This window comes from Setaria viridis, chromosome 8, assembly GCF_005286985.2.
Source record: "Setaria viridis chromosome 8, Setaria_viridis_v4.0, whole genome shotgun sequence".
Lineage (NCBI taxonomy): Eukaryota > Viridiplantae > Streptophyta > Magnoliopsida > Poales > Poaceae > Setaria > Setaria viridis.
In genome coordinates this window covers 40,798,311-40,817,409 of record NC_048270.2, presented here as the reverse complement: position 1 = coordinate 40,817,409, position 19,099 = coordinate 40,798,311, and the positions used below count along the sequence as shown (strand labels likewise).

The 19,099-nt window shown below is 47.1% G+C and overlaps 2 protein-coding genes across 2 annotated transcripts; one reads left to right on the top strand and one right to left on the bottom strand.

Moving 5' to 3' along the window:
- The first annotated feature begins 3,155 nt into the window (after positions 1 to 3,155).
- LOC140220333 (probable serine/threonine-protein kinase PBL9) lies at positions 3,156 to 3,686 on the top strand. Its single transcript, XM_072290354.1, has one exon. The coding sequence runs from the start codon at positions 3,156 to 3,158 to the stop codon at positions 3,684 to 3,686; it is 531 nt and encodes a 176-aa protein (XP_072146455.1).
- A 6,056-nt stretch (positions 3,687 to 9,742) lies between these two features.
- LOC117834689 (serpin-Z1) lies at positions 9,743 to 11,151 on the bottom strand. The gene is made up of 2 exons (XM_034714218.2): positions 10,780 to 11,151; positions 9,743 to 10,689 (listed from the first exon to the last, which is right to left on the bottom strand). The coding sequence occupies exons 1-2, from the start codon at positions 11,149 to 11,151 to the stop codon at positions 9,895 to 9,897; spliced, it is 1,167 nt and encodes a 388-aa protein (XP_034570109.1). The 3' UTR covers positions 9,743 to 9,894.
- Between the last annotated feature and the right edge of the window lie 7,948 nt (positions 11,152 to 19,099).

The following is a 19,099-nucleotide window of genomic DNA, read 5'->3' as shown; positions in this document are numbered from 1 at the left end:
TTTATTTTTTTGCATACAAGTTGAATTTTAAATTAAAATTTTGTGAGTAGGTAACCAACATGATGGTGCAGTTATCTATATGCCATAGTGCTAATTATGTTTCGTCACATAATACTTGCTACATTATCAAGAGTTGTGTCATGCACCATGAGTGTATATAAAAATACCCAAGGGTTTATCTGTTTGATAGAAGAATATTGAGTGGAACAAAGGGGATGGAGTCTTAAATGCACAAATTTTCCCTCCAATCCCTCCCATTCCACTTCAATCCAAACAAACGCCAAAGAGAAAGACCGCTCTCACTACTAGAAAAAGGACCTCTCATTCCGAAGTTTAGTACCGGTCACTTTTAGCCCGATACTAATATTAGCATAGTACCGGATCTAATGGATAGTACTCGAGGAGGCCCCCGTGAGCACCTTTAGTACCAGAGGGGAGCTTCACCTGGTACTAAGGGTTTACTAGACCTGCGTGAGAAGATCTTCTTCTTAATGCAATGCCCGGAGGTTATCTTACCCCCTACAGGTCGAGTTTTTTTATCCTAAAACTGGCTCAGCCATCGGACACCATAGAAGGGTAGAGACTCAGTCATGTCAAAACTACTCCCTTTTGTTCTCTTTTTGCATAATTGTGGAAAAAAATTGTGACACCCGACCCAATTTGGTTGGCCCAGTGTGGCCTATTAGCGTAGGTGCGCATGTTTAGTACCACATTGCTAGTTGAGCAAGGGTAGAGCCAACTTATAATCCTTTGTCAACCAGCCATAGCGTCTTCGGGTTAACCTTTTTACACGAAGTGAGGACGAAAATGTAAGTAGGGTGCTATGTGTACGCGTGCCCGCCCCTCGGAAAGGTTGGACGGTACGGCTTTGGAGAACGGGGTGTTATAAAAAAAACTTGTAGCTTTCGTAATGACGTGTAACCTGAAATGGCGCGGCATGCATTTTTCCAGAGCAATCTGATCTTGTATATGTTTTTAGGTACAACTTCAGCAGGAAAGACCTCACTTGTATATGTTTTTAGGTACAACTTCAGCAGGAAAGACCTCACTGGTGTTGGAAAAAATACTTTTCTGATCCGGAGTGGATTGTTATTTGATGATATAAATGTCCCTATGGTGCTTGACTGGGCCATCAGGAGTGGTGGGTCTTGCCAGATAATGACAGAGGATGGCGGTGCATAAGCTTCCGCTTGTGTTAGCACCCGTAGCTATTGTGTCAATGCTACACAGGAGCCTGGGTACCTATGCAACTGCTCGGAGGGATACGAGGGCAACCCCTACATCAACGACGGATGCAAAAGTTAGCCCACATTTATTTTGCATGTAGCTTCAATTATATCCGTTTTCTTTGCATCTATTTTACCTGTTGTTGACAGCTCGGAGAGGTTATCCGACAATAGCTTACCGTACACATTCCAAATCATAGATTCATGCAGTTTTCGATCAACTCCACAATTCATTCAGTTAGCATGAAACATCTACAACGAGGCAATTGCAATACACTTCAAAAAGTAGAAGTCTAGTTCATTCTAGATTACTCACTATGGAAAATCTAAAACATCTATAATCTAAAATTGAGATAGATCGCCGCCTTGAATTGGAACACGATACTAATCGTCTAAGCAATATCAAAACACCCTACTAGAAAACTAAACATTGGTCCTAACTCATAGTACCAGTTGGTTTTTGACCCGATAGATTTAACGGTTAGTTCCCCAGGTGCGCCCCGTGATCCCCTTTAGTACCGGGTGGAGGCTCCACTTGGTACTAAACAGTGACCTTTAATATTGGTTGGAGCTCCTGACCGGTACTAAAGGAGCTCCATCCACTCCCCCGGCCCATTCCCGCTCCCCTTTCTCCTTATCCACTCCCCCTCCCTCTCTCACTCTTGGCCCGCCGATCTCCCCTCCTCTCTCACTCCCTCCCTCCCACTCTCACTCTCAGCCTTGTGCCGGCGAGTGAGCCTCACACCTGACGGCCCGAAGGCGAGGCACCCATCTGCGCGTGCGGGGAGGTGAGGCGCCAGTGGCCGGCCCCAGCAGTGCGTCGGCAGGAGGGTGGCGGGGCCGGGCAAGGAGCGGCTGCGGGAGGGCGGCGGGGTTGGGCAAGGAGCGGCGTCGGGGGCCGGGCGGGAGGGCGGTGGGAGGGTGGTGGTGGCGGGAGGGTGGCGGGGTCTGGGCGAGAGGGGTGGCGGGGCCAAACTCGAGCCGACAGGGCTCGAGCTCGGGTGGGGTGATTTATTTTTTTAATACCCATTTAGTACTAGTTATTTCACCCGGTACTAAAGGGTCCTCCCTTTAGTACTAAAGTAGCAATGCCGGTTACACAACCGGTACTAAAGGGGGTTGGGAACCGGTACTAAAGGGGCTTTCCCCAGCTGTGACACCACCAAGGATATTTTGGAAATCTACTTTAAAAATTAGAGATCAAATTGACTCTGAGGTTCAAAGGAATGATGAACCTAAATCGAACTACTAATGGAGTGAGTATAATTAATGATATTACTAATAATCTTGGACAACATGGATGATTAATGAATGGTAAAATAGTATCGCTGTAAATGGCTGACAAAAGCAATTGCTTTGAACGTTCCGAGGGACAAACTTTTAACAGTGTGCGTATATATATCCATATTATGCAGATATTAACGAGTGCGAACTCCGGAAAAACAATTCTTCATTGTACGAGAAAAAATATCATTGCGGCAGTGGTAGTATTTGCCACGACACGGAAGGTAATTACACGTGCAAATGCAAATTTGGGCACAGAGGTGATGGTAAAAGTGAAAAGGGATGTCAGCCCATAATTCCAGGATATGCAGTCGCGATAGTTGGCGAGTAATTAACTACTAATTAACTTTCGTCTCCCAAGTTCTTATCAATTGGTATTTCAGTTTAGTTACTAAAATGAAGATGTTTCTATTTTTTTTGCTGAAATATCTATGACGCATGCATCTCTATTTAGGTTTATTTTTCTTAATTAAACCTCACAAGCATGATGATGCCTACAAACATATAGTTTCCTCATCTTTCAAAGCAGTGTCCTTTTTTTACTGTCCTTCGGAGGTAGCGGGTTAGGGAGGTAGCAAAATTTGGTACCTCTCTAGTTACAATTTGGTAATACCTCTTGTAAAAAGGAAATTAATAATTTCATAAATGGGGCACGTCGTAGAGGCTTCCGTTGGGGACCACGTCGGCGACGTCAAGTCTGCCAACATCCTCCTCGACAACGACCTCAAGCCCAAGGTCTCCGACTTCGGGTCGTCCAAGCTGTTGGCCATGGGAATGTACTCCAGGTCCGTGGTAGCGGATATCAGCTACCTAGACCCGGTGTACATGAAGACTGGGCGTTTCACGGAGAAGAGCGACGTCTACAGCTTCGGCGTGGTGCTCCTGGAGCTCATCACCCGGAAGACGGCGAGGTATGATGGGGATAAGAGCCTCCCTATAGAGTTCGTCAAGCCCTGGAAGCGCGACGGCGGGAACAAGAGAGGGATGTACGACAGTGACATCTTGCCAGCTGATCATGGCAGTGCTCAGTCTCAAGTTTACATGGAGTGCCTCGACAGGATTGGGGAGCTTGCTGTCCGGTGCCTCATGGAGGACGTGGAGGAGAGACCCACCATGGCAGAGGTGCTGGAGGAGCTTAAGCAAGTTAAAAGGCGCGCAGATGAAGCAGGCATGTGAGTTGAAGCGTCAGCGTGCATCAATAATGCTAATTTCACCATCAGTTAATTGTTGAATTAATGGACTGTGCAAATAAACTATGTTTGCAAAACAGTTGTTATGTGCAATTTGTCTTGTATACGGTGTGAGACATGGTAATCTAGCTCCCTTGCATTAATGCTTTCATATCTCAATGGCAAAGGCTCGACATCTTGTAAGATGCGAATAAGTATGACACTGTGTATCCAACTCACGCGACACTGCGCCTGTACTTCATTTAGGGTCTCTTTTGGAGCGTTCCAGCTCGGGATCCTTTAGCGGCTTCTGCTGGAGTCCTACCAAACGGGAAAGCAGGAAAGGGCTCCGACCGGGAAGCTTCGGAAAATACGCTGAGAGGAGCCGCTTGATGGAGCGGCAGTAAAAAGAAGTGGCTCCTTGTGGCTCCACAATGTTCTCATGTGAGCCCGCAGCAAGGCAGCCAGTATCAGGACGACGACGGTGAGGCGGGACCCCATACACACACGGTCGGCCAGCGCGGAGACGACAGGGGCACAGGTGCCCGGTCGGCCAACGCTTGGGGTCGAGGGCGGAGATGATAGGGGCACAGCGAGATATAAAGATATATAGATCTTGCTCGATAACAGATTTGGGTATTGCAGGCCTCACTTCATGAAACCTAGGCAAACAAATTGCCATTTTTAGTTTTTACATAGCTTCATATTTTTCACTGTTGTTATCCCGCGGAAGTAATGCTAACAAAAATCACCAGCATAAAAACTTATTATTCCTGGATGAATTAACATCCAAGATTTTGCAATACAATATCGGTACCCCTTTTAAATATCATGCATGAAACAGAATAATACATCATTATTTTTATACAGGAATGGCCGGCCGGGCGCCTATATATGTTTTTGTCATTGGCAGCAGCACCTGTCATAATACAATGGTAGGGTGGATCGGCAGGAAGGCAGCGTATGTTAGGGTTTTTTTTTATATTCCTTCTCTTAGGCTACGAGCACAGATTCCTTACAACCATCAGGGGAGCAATGAGAACAGCGGCAGCCATCGAGCGCACAATGCTTCTTGTGTTGCGTGCCATAGCTAGCTATATGAGATGTGTGTAGTGTAGTGTTCCTTTACAGGCTCATCAGTCGTTGGTTCTTTATACAGAAGCAGGACAAAATAATCTGAAAGATTCTCGAATCTATTATGTTTCCTATACATTAATTATATTGCTAGCGTTTCATTCTGACAGATTCTTGTCTGTTTTTCTCTTCTCTATCTCTACTATTTAAAAATATATATCCCTTCTATATCTATATATATCTCTATCTCTACTATTTAAAACTATATATCTCTTATATATCTTTATCTCTCTATCTCTATATATGTATATGTATCTATATCAACTTTCACGTCAGATCTTTTTTGCCTCCAGCAATTTCACTTCAACATCAACATAACTAAGGCCAGAATATCACCCTTTATTTGCTTTTGCTTTTATATTTCAATAAGGTCCGTGTCACAATATACTAGATATACCCCATCTGTCCCAAAATGTAAGCATTTCTATGTTTGTCCGAAGTAAAACAATCCTCAGTTTGTTCTATTTTTTTTTTGAGAAGATCCTAAGTTTGTTCTAGGACACAAACAAATTCAGGAAGCTACGAAACTGTAATTTTATAGGCAAATCAAGTAGATGGCCCATGCAAACACCATATATACTTGTCTGCAAGTCTATGATCCATGAGACATGATATAGCATGTTCATGAACTGGAGTTGCATCAGACTGATGCGTGCATTATTCTTACATGCAAGAGCTAGCAAAAGTTGTTCGTTTACAAGAAGGAAATTCTTGAATTTTAACCATCCGCACATGATTCGATCGCAGTAATAAGGCGGAATAAGCATGCCAGAAATCCTTCACCAGCAACTGCTGCAGTCATCCCTGCTGCCAGGTAGGGTTTGGTGTCAGGGGAGGAGGGGGGCCGAAGGGGGTCTCCTCATAGTAGCAGCAGCATTCCTGGAAAGGATGAATGGTACTCTTGCAGGCGGATCCGGCGTACGTCTCATCGAATCTGGTTCGGCACGACAGATCGCACGTCTCTTTTACGCATCTTGTACCATAGCACGTCTCTCCTATAGCTACAATGTCGGTAGAAGAACAAACAATTACTGAATCTGAGAAGCAAAAATGAAATGAAGTAGCTTGATGTTCAGGTGTGTACCAGCATAGGTGGATGTCGTCAGGGCGCAAGACATGATCACGAGAATGATGCAGGCAGAAGCAAGGATCGAGTGCATGGTGGCACTCATCGTATCAACACTAGTACTCTTCATGGGTGCCTCAGACGATCGAGGAGATTACTTGAGCATGTCCTTTTGCTGCTTCGCATACTGACTTATATAGTATGCGTAGTGGACGTTACGTTGAAGAAAATCTGGTAGGGTATTAATCCAGACAACTCTTTCACTGCTAGTAACGAATTAATTAATGTTTGCTTTGTATTGTTGTCCCAAGTACAGTGAAGAATTGAAGCTAAACCTTGTCATGAGTTCATCTCACATAGAATTTTAGATATCTTTCAATTGCTGCTTTGTATGTCACTCCTGTACTATGAGAGGATACTGGCACCTTATTAAATATTTTGATTGATTGGGCCTACCTTCATTGAATTGTACTATATTTTTGGGCTCCATATATCTATATCTATATATCTGTATATATATATATATATATATATATATATATATATATATATCTATATATATAGGTAGTGGGGACGCGGAGACAGGAGCGGCGTGCGGTACCGGCGTCGGAAGGGGAGGTAGTGGGGACGCGGAGACGGGAGCGGAGGTCGGGGGGGATGGATGGGGGGCAGCGTGGGGTACCGGCGTCGGAAGGGGAGGTAGTGGGGACGCGGAGACGGGAGCGGAGGTCGCGACGCCCCACCGCCGTCAAACTCCCACCCTGCGCGCCGCTCACCGGGGAGGCGGGGTGGGTGGGGGGGGGGGCGGCGGCGTAATTTAGAGAAGAACTTTCCCTTTAAACCCCCTCTCTTTCCTCCTTTTTCAATCTGACACCCAGACTATTCATAATAATGGACTGCGGGTTGATTACACAAAACATCAGGGTTTTTTTTGCAAAATGACCACGACGTACGAAAATCCAGGCAGAGGCGTTACTTGCTTTAATAATAGGTAAAGATATATATCCTAGAGAGATATATACATGGAGACTTTTGTCATTACATCCTCCAAGCAATTCACTGAAATTTAAAGCATGAGATTAACCTTTATTAGTTTATTGAGTGTGATGAGTCAGTTCGACAAATAAGCTTTCTTTGGAAAAGAGGAAAAATCAATGCGTACTACGTTCATTCACAGGGGAAATATGATCGGTGTCTACACATTTGAACCTGTGTAATTTTGCAAGCATCGGATGCCTAAATTCATACCCTATTTAACACTATTTCTCATTGATATGGACATATATGTTATGCGACTATGACAAAAATGATAAAATTGTTAGCACTAAGCGCAAAATCATCGTAGGACACTATCTCTAATATAGTACAAAAAATCTATCTCATCTCCATTTCTACTTCCATATCTATAAAATTCTCTATATCTTCTCCGTCTCTACTTCTATGTCTACTTGTCTTTTTCTCTACTTGTATCTATATCTACATTCTTCTTCCTTGATGCAATGCGACCATAGAAATGGAGCGCTTCATGTGGAAGATGATCCAAATAATAAATGGTGTGGAAAAAAGAAACATGTAAGAAATCTAAAAATTGGATCGTCATGCTTTGGCTTCTGAGACTATAATGATTTGTAGTAGTGTACATACCGTTTGGTAGAGCTTCGGCTGCTTCCAAAACGGCTTTGGCTCCACCTTCTTTGGTGGAGTGACTTCTCTAGTGGAGCTGAGGCCGTTTTGCAAAATGTTTGGTAAAACAGCTTCTTAATGGCAATATGGGTAATTTTATGATCACTTAATGCTTGGAGAAAGAGGAGAAGCTGGTGAAGCCACTTTTTTTAGCTTCTTCTCTTTAGTGTAAGCCATTTTGCGGCTTCTCCCCGACTTTGATGGTGAAGCCGTTTTAAAATTGCCTCTTTGGTAGGGTTTCACAAAAAATTGGTGGAGAAGCATTTTGAGAAGCCCTACCAAATGGGACCTATATAGTTTCCCTTTACACAAAGTTGTTTTTTTCTAGGCCGTGAACACTCGAATGGTTGAATTTTTTTCTAGGCCGTGAACACTCGAATGGTTGCGCCTTTCACACCATCGGGATTAGCTCGTAGACTTGCTTCTTCTGCTGTTATTATTTTTAGGGATTGTACATATCCGTGTGCATTCAATGGGAAAAACACATACCTCTCCTCCACATGTCAAACCTTTTGTTCCTCCAACAATTTTAAACTTTGACATCAACTAAGACCAAAATCTCACCCATTGAAACATACTCTATACCCCTTCCATAAAAAAAATCATTACTAAGTTTGTCATAAGTCAAGCTATCCTATATCTGGCAAGTTTGTCCTAGGTTTCAGACAAAGTAAGCCGTGAAATTGTAATTTCAAAGACAAATTAAGTAAATGGCCCGTGCAAATACCATACGGAATATATACTTGTCTGCAAGTATATATGGGCATGGAATTAATAGACACCACAAGGCACATGATCTATGAGATATTACAAACATGTTCTTGACTTCGAGTTGCATCAAGCCGATGGCGCGAATTATTACATGCAAGAGCTATAGAAAGTCAATCGGTAACATTCACGAAGCTCTTAATTTTTAACCATCTTTATATGGTTCAATCGCAGGCTCAAGCATGCCGCGGTCACCCCCTACTGGGTGGCTTGGGCGGCATGGGCTGGGTAGGCGGGCTGCCGCTGCCGCCGGGGGCGTCCAAGTGGCAGCAGCAAGCCTGAAAAAATGTCATAACCCGTTGGCACTCGGCCCTGATGAACCTGTCGCCGTACATGGATTGGCATGATTTCATACACTTCTTGACACCACAAAATATAGTCGTACGGATGCATATCGGCGATTCTTCACCTACACATGCAAGTCGGCAGACGAATTGTTGTTAGTCATCAATTTGGGGAACAGAAAGAAAATACAGAGTAGTAAAATAAAATAGAGTGTAGCTTCTTCTTCTTCAGGGTGTACCGGCGCCATAGGTGCATGTCAGGGCGCAAGACATGACCAGGAGAATGATGCAGACGGCTATCGAGTTCATGGCCCTCATCGTATCAACACTAGTACTAGTGTCTTCTTGACACCACGAGGAGGAGGAGATTTCCTTGTGCCTGTACAACCTATAGCTCTTCTGCTTCGGATGATCGTGAGACCGCATGTTTATATATAGAATGAAATTAAAAAAAATCGCTGCTGCCAAGTCAATAATTATTCAGGATTATATTCATGCATGTCCTCTCACTTGCCGGATTTTGATATCCAAGCTCAAAGATTGTTCACAGTCCAGTTCACAGGATAGTGTCAAAAGTACTTGCACCTGCAGCATTTTTATAAGATTTGGATCATCTTTCTTATTATTTTTTTTGAACGAACCGCACAAGATATCAGATTGAAGGCACGCACAACCCTCAACATGTCAACCGTACTTCGGCCTGCAACTCTTCTGTTTGGGGTGCTAGTTTTGTATAGAGTGAAATCGTTTAGGATTAATGTCCTTCCACACATCAATGTTGGCATATCTCGCCTGCCAGGATTTGATCATATTCTGGCTCCTAAACCCCAAATACTAAATTTAATAATGTGATTTGATCATATCCAATTCGCAGGGCTCTTAATTCCAATGCGGTGTCTATAGCTTTTCCGGTGGCATGAAAATGATACGGAGTAGATTTTGTATTCAAAAGTAGTTTCAAAAAATTCATGCCGATCAAAATCAAGTATACATGTTTATGCTTGCAAAAAAATCTAGTATACATATTTATGCATGGAAAAATGTCTATAAAAATCAAGTATTCTATCAAGTATACATATTTATGCATTAATTTGTCTATTTGGTGTGCATATTTATCGATGGGAAAAAATAAATTATGTATACTTTGGTAGAATACTAGTGCACCTGGTTTACAATAATCCAACATGACCCAACCTCTAGCTCATGCTAACATTTTCTAAAAGTTTGGAGGAGCCAACTACAAATTGCAAGAACGAACACTTTGTTTCCGTGTCGAAAATTTAGCGTGAAAGCGAAGGGTCGACCACTTGCCCGGCGAACACCACCACGCCGGTGAAGTCCTCCTGGATCAAAAACATGAACGGGTGGTCGGCGACGAAGTCCTCCGGCGGAGGCGGGCGCGCGCAACAAAGACAGGCCATAACGGCGGCGGTCGCCGCGGCGGCCTCGGTGCCCTCCTCGTTCACCTCGACGAAGCACTCGTGGTAGACTTCCGACACGAAGAGGGGCTCCGGCGGCGACTCCACCATGTCGCCGAAGTCGGCGCGGATGGGGTCAAACGGCAGGGCCAGCCCGAGGTCCTGCAGCATCGCCGCGGCCTTAGTCTTGTACGACACGGTGAACCTGGGCACCCTGAGCGCGCGCACGGGGACCTTGGCCATCAGAGACGCGGAGCTCTCGAGCGACGCCGCCGGGTCGGAGCTCAGCTTGTGCAGCAGGCCCGGAAGGCCGTCGTGCGCGTCGGGGAGGTAGACGTACATGGAGAACGCCCGGTGGTCGCGGCCACGCGCGTAGGGGAGCCGCAGGACCTTGTAGCCTGGGCGGCTGGCGATGTGCTGCTCGCTGGTGCTCGACATGAACGGAACGCGGACGTGGCCGCCGGTGGGCAGGTAGAAGGCGCCGTCCTGCGTGAGCGAGGTGTCGAACTTGCGTTCCCAGGCACCCTTGAAGTAGAGCGCGTTGGCGAGAACCGCCGGCGTGCCACTGTCGATGGAGCCTGGGGGGAGGAGGTCCTTGATCCGGCCGGCCGTCGCGCTCGCGACCCACTGGTTGATCTGGAGTCTCACGTCCTCTGGCTGGACCAATAAACCAGACGATTATGAAGATTTCCGACGTAGCAGTGGCAGAGAGAGAAGGCACTTGCCAATTGCTGGGTGAGCTCTCACCATGGACTTGAAGGGCGCCGGGCGTGCTTCGGCGCGGTAGTGCTCGGCGGCGGCGCGGGCGTAGGCGTCCTTGAGCCGCAGCGCCGCATCGACCCAGATGCCGTTGGCGAACCGCACCGTGGGCCCGCCGGCACTGTGATCAGCAGCGCGCATGTGCAGCGCGGCGTGCGACGCGAGCGCGGCGTGGGCGGGGCCGGGGCCGCCGGCGGGGCCGAGGAAGCCGACGATCTGGTCGAGCGTGGCGCCCCGCGCGCCCGCGCCGAGGAGCACCAGCGCCGCGTGGAGGGAGAGCGGGGAGACAGCCAGGTTGGCGCGGGACCCGCCGTTGGAGGCGATGTGGCGGAGCACGCGCAGGGAGAAGGCGGCCGCCATGGCGGGCGGCGGCGGCGGCGGCGGCGCGCTGGCTTGGGATGGTGGCGAATGTGATGCGCGTGAGACCGTGACGCGCCGGCCGGGTCGCGATGCGTTGGACACCTCGAGTTGTGCCGCGTCGCGTTGACGTGACGCTATATATGGGTTTTCTTGATGCCAAAATTCATCGCAAGACTCCGCGTCGATGGTTGAGTTCGTCATCGACAAGCTCGAGTCATGACGTGTACCTTCCGCACTAAAGGCCCACAGGCTATAGGGCAACAAAAATCTTTTTTATTTGCCTTTTTTTGTCCATTGAGTGTTTGAAATTAATAACTTATCATTTTTATCAACTGTCATAGGTCAGTGGTGAACATTTTTATCGACCGCCGCCACCGCGGCCGCGGCCCAACGCCTCCGCCACGGCCGCCCCCTCCACCACCGCGGCCACTTCCGGGAACACCACCACTGCCATGGCCACGAGACCGGGAAGTCGGCCACCACGGCCGCCACCACTTGGGGCACCGATGCCGCCGTTTCCTTGGCCACCTCCGGGGAACACGACCACCACGGCCATGGCCGCGGCCAGGGAGTTGGCCACCACGTCCGCCGCCACCAGTAATTGTGATCTCGCTGCCGCGCCGCCTGATGCCGCCACTGCTGCGGATATCTGCTTGCTGGCCGCAGCAGCACCGCGTCGTTCCATCTGTGAAATTGCAGTAAGATTGCTCCGGAGCCGGAGTCCAGTCACGGCACTTGTCGATGCAGTTTTCGTCTTTGAAACAGAGCAAGCTCTCCTCAGCTGCACATTGTAATAATCCATGTTAGTACCACCCACATATTGAACAATGATGCATATACATGTTATAAAAAAATTGTTCCAAAATATTTTAATTGAATTTGCATGTTCGATTACCACCGTGTGCCCATTTTTCGCAGGTAATTAAATAAGGATTACAAAATGAAAGTTGAATGCATACCCGCATCAGAGGTGAAGAACAATGTAGACATGGCCATAGCAGCCATGTGTACAAGAGCCATAGGGTACAAAACCCTCCTACTGACAAGTACCATTGCTGCGGCCGGGGGCTAGATATGATGTTCCCTTTCTGCTTTGTTGTGTTACTCTGATGCCGCGGCTGTGCTGTTTATGTAGCAACCAGATCAAATCCTGGAGGATGCAGTAGGCGGCTGTGCTGTTTAATGCTTTGGTATCTCAACGCTAAACTTTCATATCCCTTTTTGGATTCAGATATGTTAATGCAGATCCTTAATTCTTCGGAAGCATGGTTCTTAAATTCTTGTGTATCCAAAATAATCTAGAGAAGATTTCTTCAATGCCATTAAAACTTTAATAAGGATCCCTTATATGTCATCAAAATTATAGTAATCCCTTCAGTGCCACTGTTTTAATTCTTCCATCCCCTCTACGCCCCTCACGTTGATTCCGTCAGTTAACTCACAGCTAGAGGCTTAGAGCTGAGGATGATGTCTGGGCATAGAAGAAGAGACGCCGCCCGTAGTCTCCTCTATGTCTGTTTCTTCATCACACAGACCGCCGCACCAGAACTCGCCATGGCTGCACCACACCGGCCCCGACCTCTCCCCGCGCCACACCTCAAGCTCGCCGTGGCTGGCCCAGGCCTCGCCTCCCGACTTCCCCGCACTGCCCCTCAACCTCACCGTGGTAGCACACGCCCAAAGCTCATGCGCGGCTTACATTACACCTAGGGGCGGATCTAGGGCTCGGGCTGTAGCCCGGGGCGAGCCCATGTAGTCCCTTTAACATATATGGTATTTAGCCTCATACAAGGAGGTTTATGAGGTAAGATTAGACTGTTTTGGTGCTGATTCAGCAACTTATCCCGAGGTGCAGCTCCGTTTTGGATCCGCCCCTGATTACACCCCGTGCCCCGCCAGCCGCACCAGGACGCCCCCCGCCCCCCAATTCTGAGCGTTCGAGAGAGAAAGGAGAAGACTAGAAGAGGATAGAGTGGAGAGAAATGTAAGAATTTATTCTGGGTCCATGGAGGAAAAGTTCCAAATAAAACGTGTTGGTGACTGTGTGGAGATCCTGGTTTGGGACCGCTCCAAATGACACAATGCAAGTTTATTATTGGGTTTGCAATTTTGCATTAAGCATGACACCAATAATGCATGCATATGCACTTTGTTCATTACCAAATCATTACATGCAGGAGCTACTACTACTCATGGTTGCTACTATTCAGTATTCACCGCCAAGGGTGTACCACCATCACCGCAGCAGCAGTACATCCCCTGACCATCAGATCGGCAAAACTGTACGTTTGGGAGAGCACACTTAATCTTGCACCCCGCGGTCTCGCAGTATGGATCAGGCCTACAGAACCCTGTTTGAACTGCATGCACAAAGAAGCGATAATCCCAATGTGAATATAGTGAAATGGACATGGAATTAACATCCCAGAAGAACAGAGTATGTATTGCTCGAAGAGGCATAAGTCAATGAGCATGCATTACTTGCAGTTGCAGCATGACAAGCAGATGAGAAGACCATGGCCATGACGATGACAAGAGCCATGAACATCGGGACACCGGTGCCCTTCTTGACAGGTGCCATGGTGACCAAGCGATACGAAGCCTTTGTTCTGGTGTTTTGGATTTGGATGCATTTGCTCCTCCTGTGGCCCAGGTTGCATCGGTTATATAGAAATAGAGGTACAATACAAGGCAGGCACGAAATCAATCAAGATCCCTGATTTAATTCTATATCTTATCCCTCCGCGTCAAAAATGCATTGATACCATACTAAAGCCATACCATGTTTGGATGTGATTTACTGGTTACTACTTTTGAGAGACTCAGTTTTGACTGCAAATAAGATAAGATTTCGCATTAAAATTACATTTGAAACGATCCTTCCATCAGACAGACCAGTCATTCATCTTTATGAATGCGTACCAGGAAAAGCTAAAGGCCTGTTTGGTTTGAGTTGCTTATTATAAGCAACTTAAAGTTGCTTAAAGTTACTTATTTGAAGTTGCTTATTTTTAGTCTAAGCTGTTTGGATACCCTTGCTTATGAGCATTGAATGAGATGGACATTGTCATATTTGCCCCTTGTGTTGCTACCCCTCCAATTTGCCTTCCCACCCTTCTTCTTCCTGCACACACCCGATCCTGGCGTTCCAGGTTCCCATGCGCGGCGACCCAGGGGTCGGCGGCGCCAGAGAGCGCCCAACGGAGCGCGGGGTGGCAAGCGGCGCGGAGGCGGGCGGCGGGCGGCGGGCGGGCGGGCCGCGGCCGAGAGCGGCGGCGGGCGGGAGCGGCGGCGGGCGGGCGCGGAGGCGGGCGGCGCAGCGGCGGTGGCGGGCGGGAGCGGCGGCGGCAGGCGCAGAGGCAGCCGGCGGGCGGGAGCGGCGCCATGCCCGAGTGGTAACGGGAGAGGGGAGAGAGAGAGGGGTATGGTGCATTGAATGAGGGCAGGAGGTGTAAAGTGCACCTTTTAGTCCCCATAAGCAACCATAAGCAACCCAAGAGTTGCTTATTTGCTTATGCATAAGCAACCCCATAAGCAACTTCATAAGCAAGAGTGATTGGTTTCATAAGCAACTTATTTGCTTATTTTAAGTTGCTTATGCATAAGCAAGTGAAACCAAACAGGCACTTAGTTTACACTCGGCAGTAATATGTCCGGAATTCAGAGCAACCACATGCCAACGAATAAGAACGAACAAGGGGAAAAAAAAAGTTGGTAGAAACATTGCAGATACCATCACATCATCACACATGCTTCCATGGACTAACTAAATCACTATATAATAATCCTCTCCGTTATTGTTTTGCTCATCAATGGAAAGATCGAGATAAGAAGCTATCTAGCACGATACAAATCGATGCCTTGAAATGAGACCAGACATCAGACCATTTTCTCCTGCTCATGGCGATGGCAGCGGCGGCAGAGTGACGTGGTTCATGCATCCGGCACTCTGCAGCAGCAGATGGGGTAGACCTTCCCGGGAGTGCAGTAGGTCTGGAAGCTCTTGTAATTGTACTTCTGGCAGTACTCGAAGCACGTCGTCTCATCGCACGGCACGATGGCGTGTCAGTGGTCTGACGGCACACCCAAATGAACATACACATCATTGTCATCAGAGCATCAAGTACCTGCGGCACGACAAGATGAGAAGAAGAAGGCCATGACCATGGCCATCACCATGAGAACCGCTAGCGACGACAGAGCACTACGCTTCTTGACAATCGCCATGGAGATCTTAGTTCATGCATGGCTAATCCATTGGCCCGGGTTATATAATGGTGCAAGGGAGGCATAAATCCGGTAACCACAGATCGTGATTTGAATCGATACACCCGTGACAATCTTCGTGTGCAAATTGGATGTCACGTACTATTTGATGCCACTTTTTCAAGAGTGAGTTTCGGCTGCTACTTTTAATGGAATTTGATCAAATTTGAAACTATTTGGCTTCTCATGAAACTATTTGGCTTCTCATGAAGCGCGAGAGTTTTGCATTCTTTTTTGGACGGAGTACGCATACACGTTGCTTGATGATTACAACAAGTGTATTATCAAAAACAACGAACGTCATCACATATTCACATCACCAACACGCCACCCTGCGTCAGCTGAGGAGCGTCCTCCTTCTCCTTCCTTCCTCCTCCCTCCCGCTGCCCCCTCCAGTGGCGTCCTCCTTCTCCCTCCTCCCTCCCCACCTTCTCCCGCCGCCCCCTCTGTTATCCCGGCGCCGCCCCGGCCCCCTCCCATCACCGGCACCGCCCCGGCCCCGGCCTCTTCCCGGATCCAGCCCCCTCCCCTCCATCTCTGCCGCCCCACCCCGACCCTCCCCGGATTCGGCCGCCACCGTGCCCCTCCTCCCGGATTCGGCCTCCACTGCGTCCCCCATCCCTAGATCTGGACGGGCCACCGGTGGCAGGAAGCGGAGCAGGACGTTGCTGGGCGGCGGCTTCCATGGTGGGCCAGCTGGTGGTGCCTCCCAGATCCGCTGCCTCCGAGGTCGAGCTGGGCGACGGAGAACCGACCGAGCTCCTGCCGGTGGCGTTGCTGGTGGTGGTGGTGCGGTCAAGGCCGGGAGCGGCAGCGGTCTTCAAGTGGCCGGCAGCACGGTCGAGGCCGGCTTGGGGCTGTGGGGCTGTCGTGGTGGTGGTGGTGGTGGCCGGTGTGGGGCTGTGGTGCTGTGGTGGTGGTGGTGCCGGCCGGCGGCTGGTGGTGGCCGGCGACGTGCTTTTTTTTATTTTTTTCAGAAAAATGTTGCTGAGTGTTTTTTGGCACTCGTCAAACGTTTTGCCGAGTGCCTGACAAAAAACAATCGGCAAAGTTTTGTTTGCCGAGAGAATTTTTGCCGTGTGCGGTGTGTCGAGTATTACACTCGGCAAAGACTTTGCCGAGTGTTTTTGGGATTTCGCCGAGTGCCTAGGGTAAGTGTGTGTATACTGTCTATTTTTTTCTTTTTTCTTACCTGATTAATGAAAGTTAGCTCTAATATATATGAACATTTACGTACATAGTTACCACTAGATCATCATTATAATTGATTCTGAAGGAAGCCACATCATTGTCTTTGATTCGTTGAGGAAAAATCTGGCAGAGTACCAAGACATGCAAGACATGCCAGACTTGTAATAATTTTGGACCTTTATCTCTATGCAAAAGTTTATGTCCTAAATTTTTACCTAACACTATATCTTTCATTATTTTAATCTGCAGCGCATGGAGAGAATTCATCAAGACACATAAAGATCCATACAAAGAAAAATTTACATGGAACACAGATTTCCAGTACGTATAAGGTTTGCACATTTTGTACAATATTCTATAGCACGAATATTTCATAACTTGTTTTTCCCCAATGAAGTGCTTAAGATAAAAACTTGGGAATAATCTATGTAGCTATTACGTCTGTGAGCACAGGCACACTTTTGTAGGACCCAAGACCTCCAAGATGACGCTGCATGAATATAAAGTATGTAAAATAAAACTATTAATATTTAATTGTTTGTCTAAAATTCGCATGTATATTTCTAAATTACAGATGATGAATATTCAATAGAGACTCCTGAGGAAGGAAAGAGTAACGGCAATATGTGAATCTTTCATTGGATTCCTAGTGGACGAGGTGGTAAATCTACGAGGAGAATTTTATTATGATGGATGAAAATTAGACGCTCCGAGCAACACCTCGACGGGAAGATCATAGACATAGTTTGATTTATGTATATATAATACGCTAAGATTTGTATATATAGTATGCTAAGAATTGTATATATAGTAATTGTATAAATACTAGTTTGAGTTCATTATAAAAAAGTCTCAACTATTAAAGGTTAACTAAAGGGGTACACACGTGATGCATGAAATTACAGGTGCTATGCAGGCTAACTAAAGGGGCGCGTGCCTAAAATTTTAAGTAGGACTTTAGTCCTTGTTGGAAAAATCAATCGGGACTTAAGGGCCCCCCTTTAGTCTTGGTTGATCTGATTCGCGATTTCCTAAGAATTGAGTTTTAGTCCTGGTTGGTAAACCCCTTTAGTCCCAGCTGGTTTTATCAACAGGGATAAAATGGGGGTTTTAGTCCCGGTTGAATCAACCAGGACTGAAGAACCCCTTTTATCTCGATTGCTTTACCCCGGATGATTTTTCGGGAAATTTGTTCCCTACCAACCAGGATAAACATGACACACCCATGAAAGAGATTGACATAAATACGTAGATGATACATATATGGGAGAGATAATAGAAGATATATAGTGTATTTATTTGGCTCAATCTATTCTACCGGATATCCTCATATTTCGTTTAATTCGCATTGCGATATTTATATGCATCCAAAATCTATTCTCTTGGATATGATATCTATTTCATTCAAATCTGCTGAGAGCCAAAGAATGTATATTGATACTTGATGGGATGTGGCAGGCAGTGCCTAGGCTATATACACACACAAGATAGAGCGAGGCTAGCTCATTGCTATTAACTTCTTCTTCTTCTTCTCCGACCGATCGAGGTCGCCATGGCGTCTCCGTTGAAGATGATGGACACAGCAGCAGCTGCTGCTGCTGCTGCTATTTGCATTATATTGCTCTTAATCATGATCACGTCTTGCAGCGGAGACGAAGGTACGCGTATATAATGCAATGTAATGATGTGTTAAAAATTAATGATATGTTGAAATCTTGAGAGCTTGCTGGCATGCATGTGTGTTGTGTGCAGCCGAGTCGTTGTGCCATCCTGTGCGACGATGCAAGGAGACCAGGGACAAGGTTGAGTGCAAGTTCATGTGCGCCCGCGAGGGCAAGAAGCAAGGGTACAAATATTTCCGCGGCACCTGCGAAAACCATGTCACACCTCACGAGTGCTGCTGCACCTTCTATTTCCCACCCCCGCCGGCGGCCATGGGATAAATAGCGGCGGCGGCGGCGACGGGATGCTCTTGGGTTTCGCTGGGCAGCCATCAACTCGGTCGTGTATGTGCCTCGCTGCTCTAGCTATGCATGGGCTTTTTAGTCGTCTAGACTAGGGAGCATCGCAAGAATTAATAATCTGTCCAAAGTTAGCATGTACGCTATCACTATCGGAAACCTTTAACTTGCCGAGTGTTTCTGGCACTCGGTAAAGCTCCTGTATCCTGAGTACTCGGTAAAGCTCCTGTATCTCGTAGTGTATGTTCAAGTTATAATATATTTGGCATCTTTTCATTATAATACTGGGGTCAAGGTATCGATTTACTTCTCATGGAAGGTTAAAAGGGTATCCTAGTAAACGAGACATCTGGTTCGATTTCGTACCTCCCTTGTGCCTCTACAAAATTAACCTGCTTGCTTGGCCTCAGAACTACTCAAGGAGCAAAGCAGGATCAACAACACATCTAGTAAGACCCTCCTCCCTTTTGTTTCGATTGATTTTTGGGAGATTGGCTCCAGTGTAATGACCTGCTGCTTTGCAAGACAAG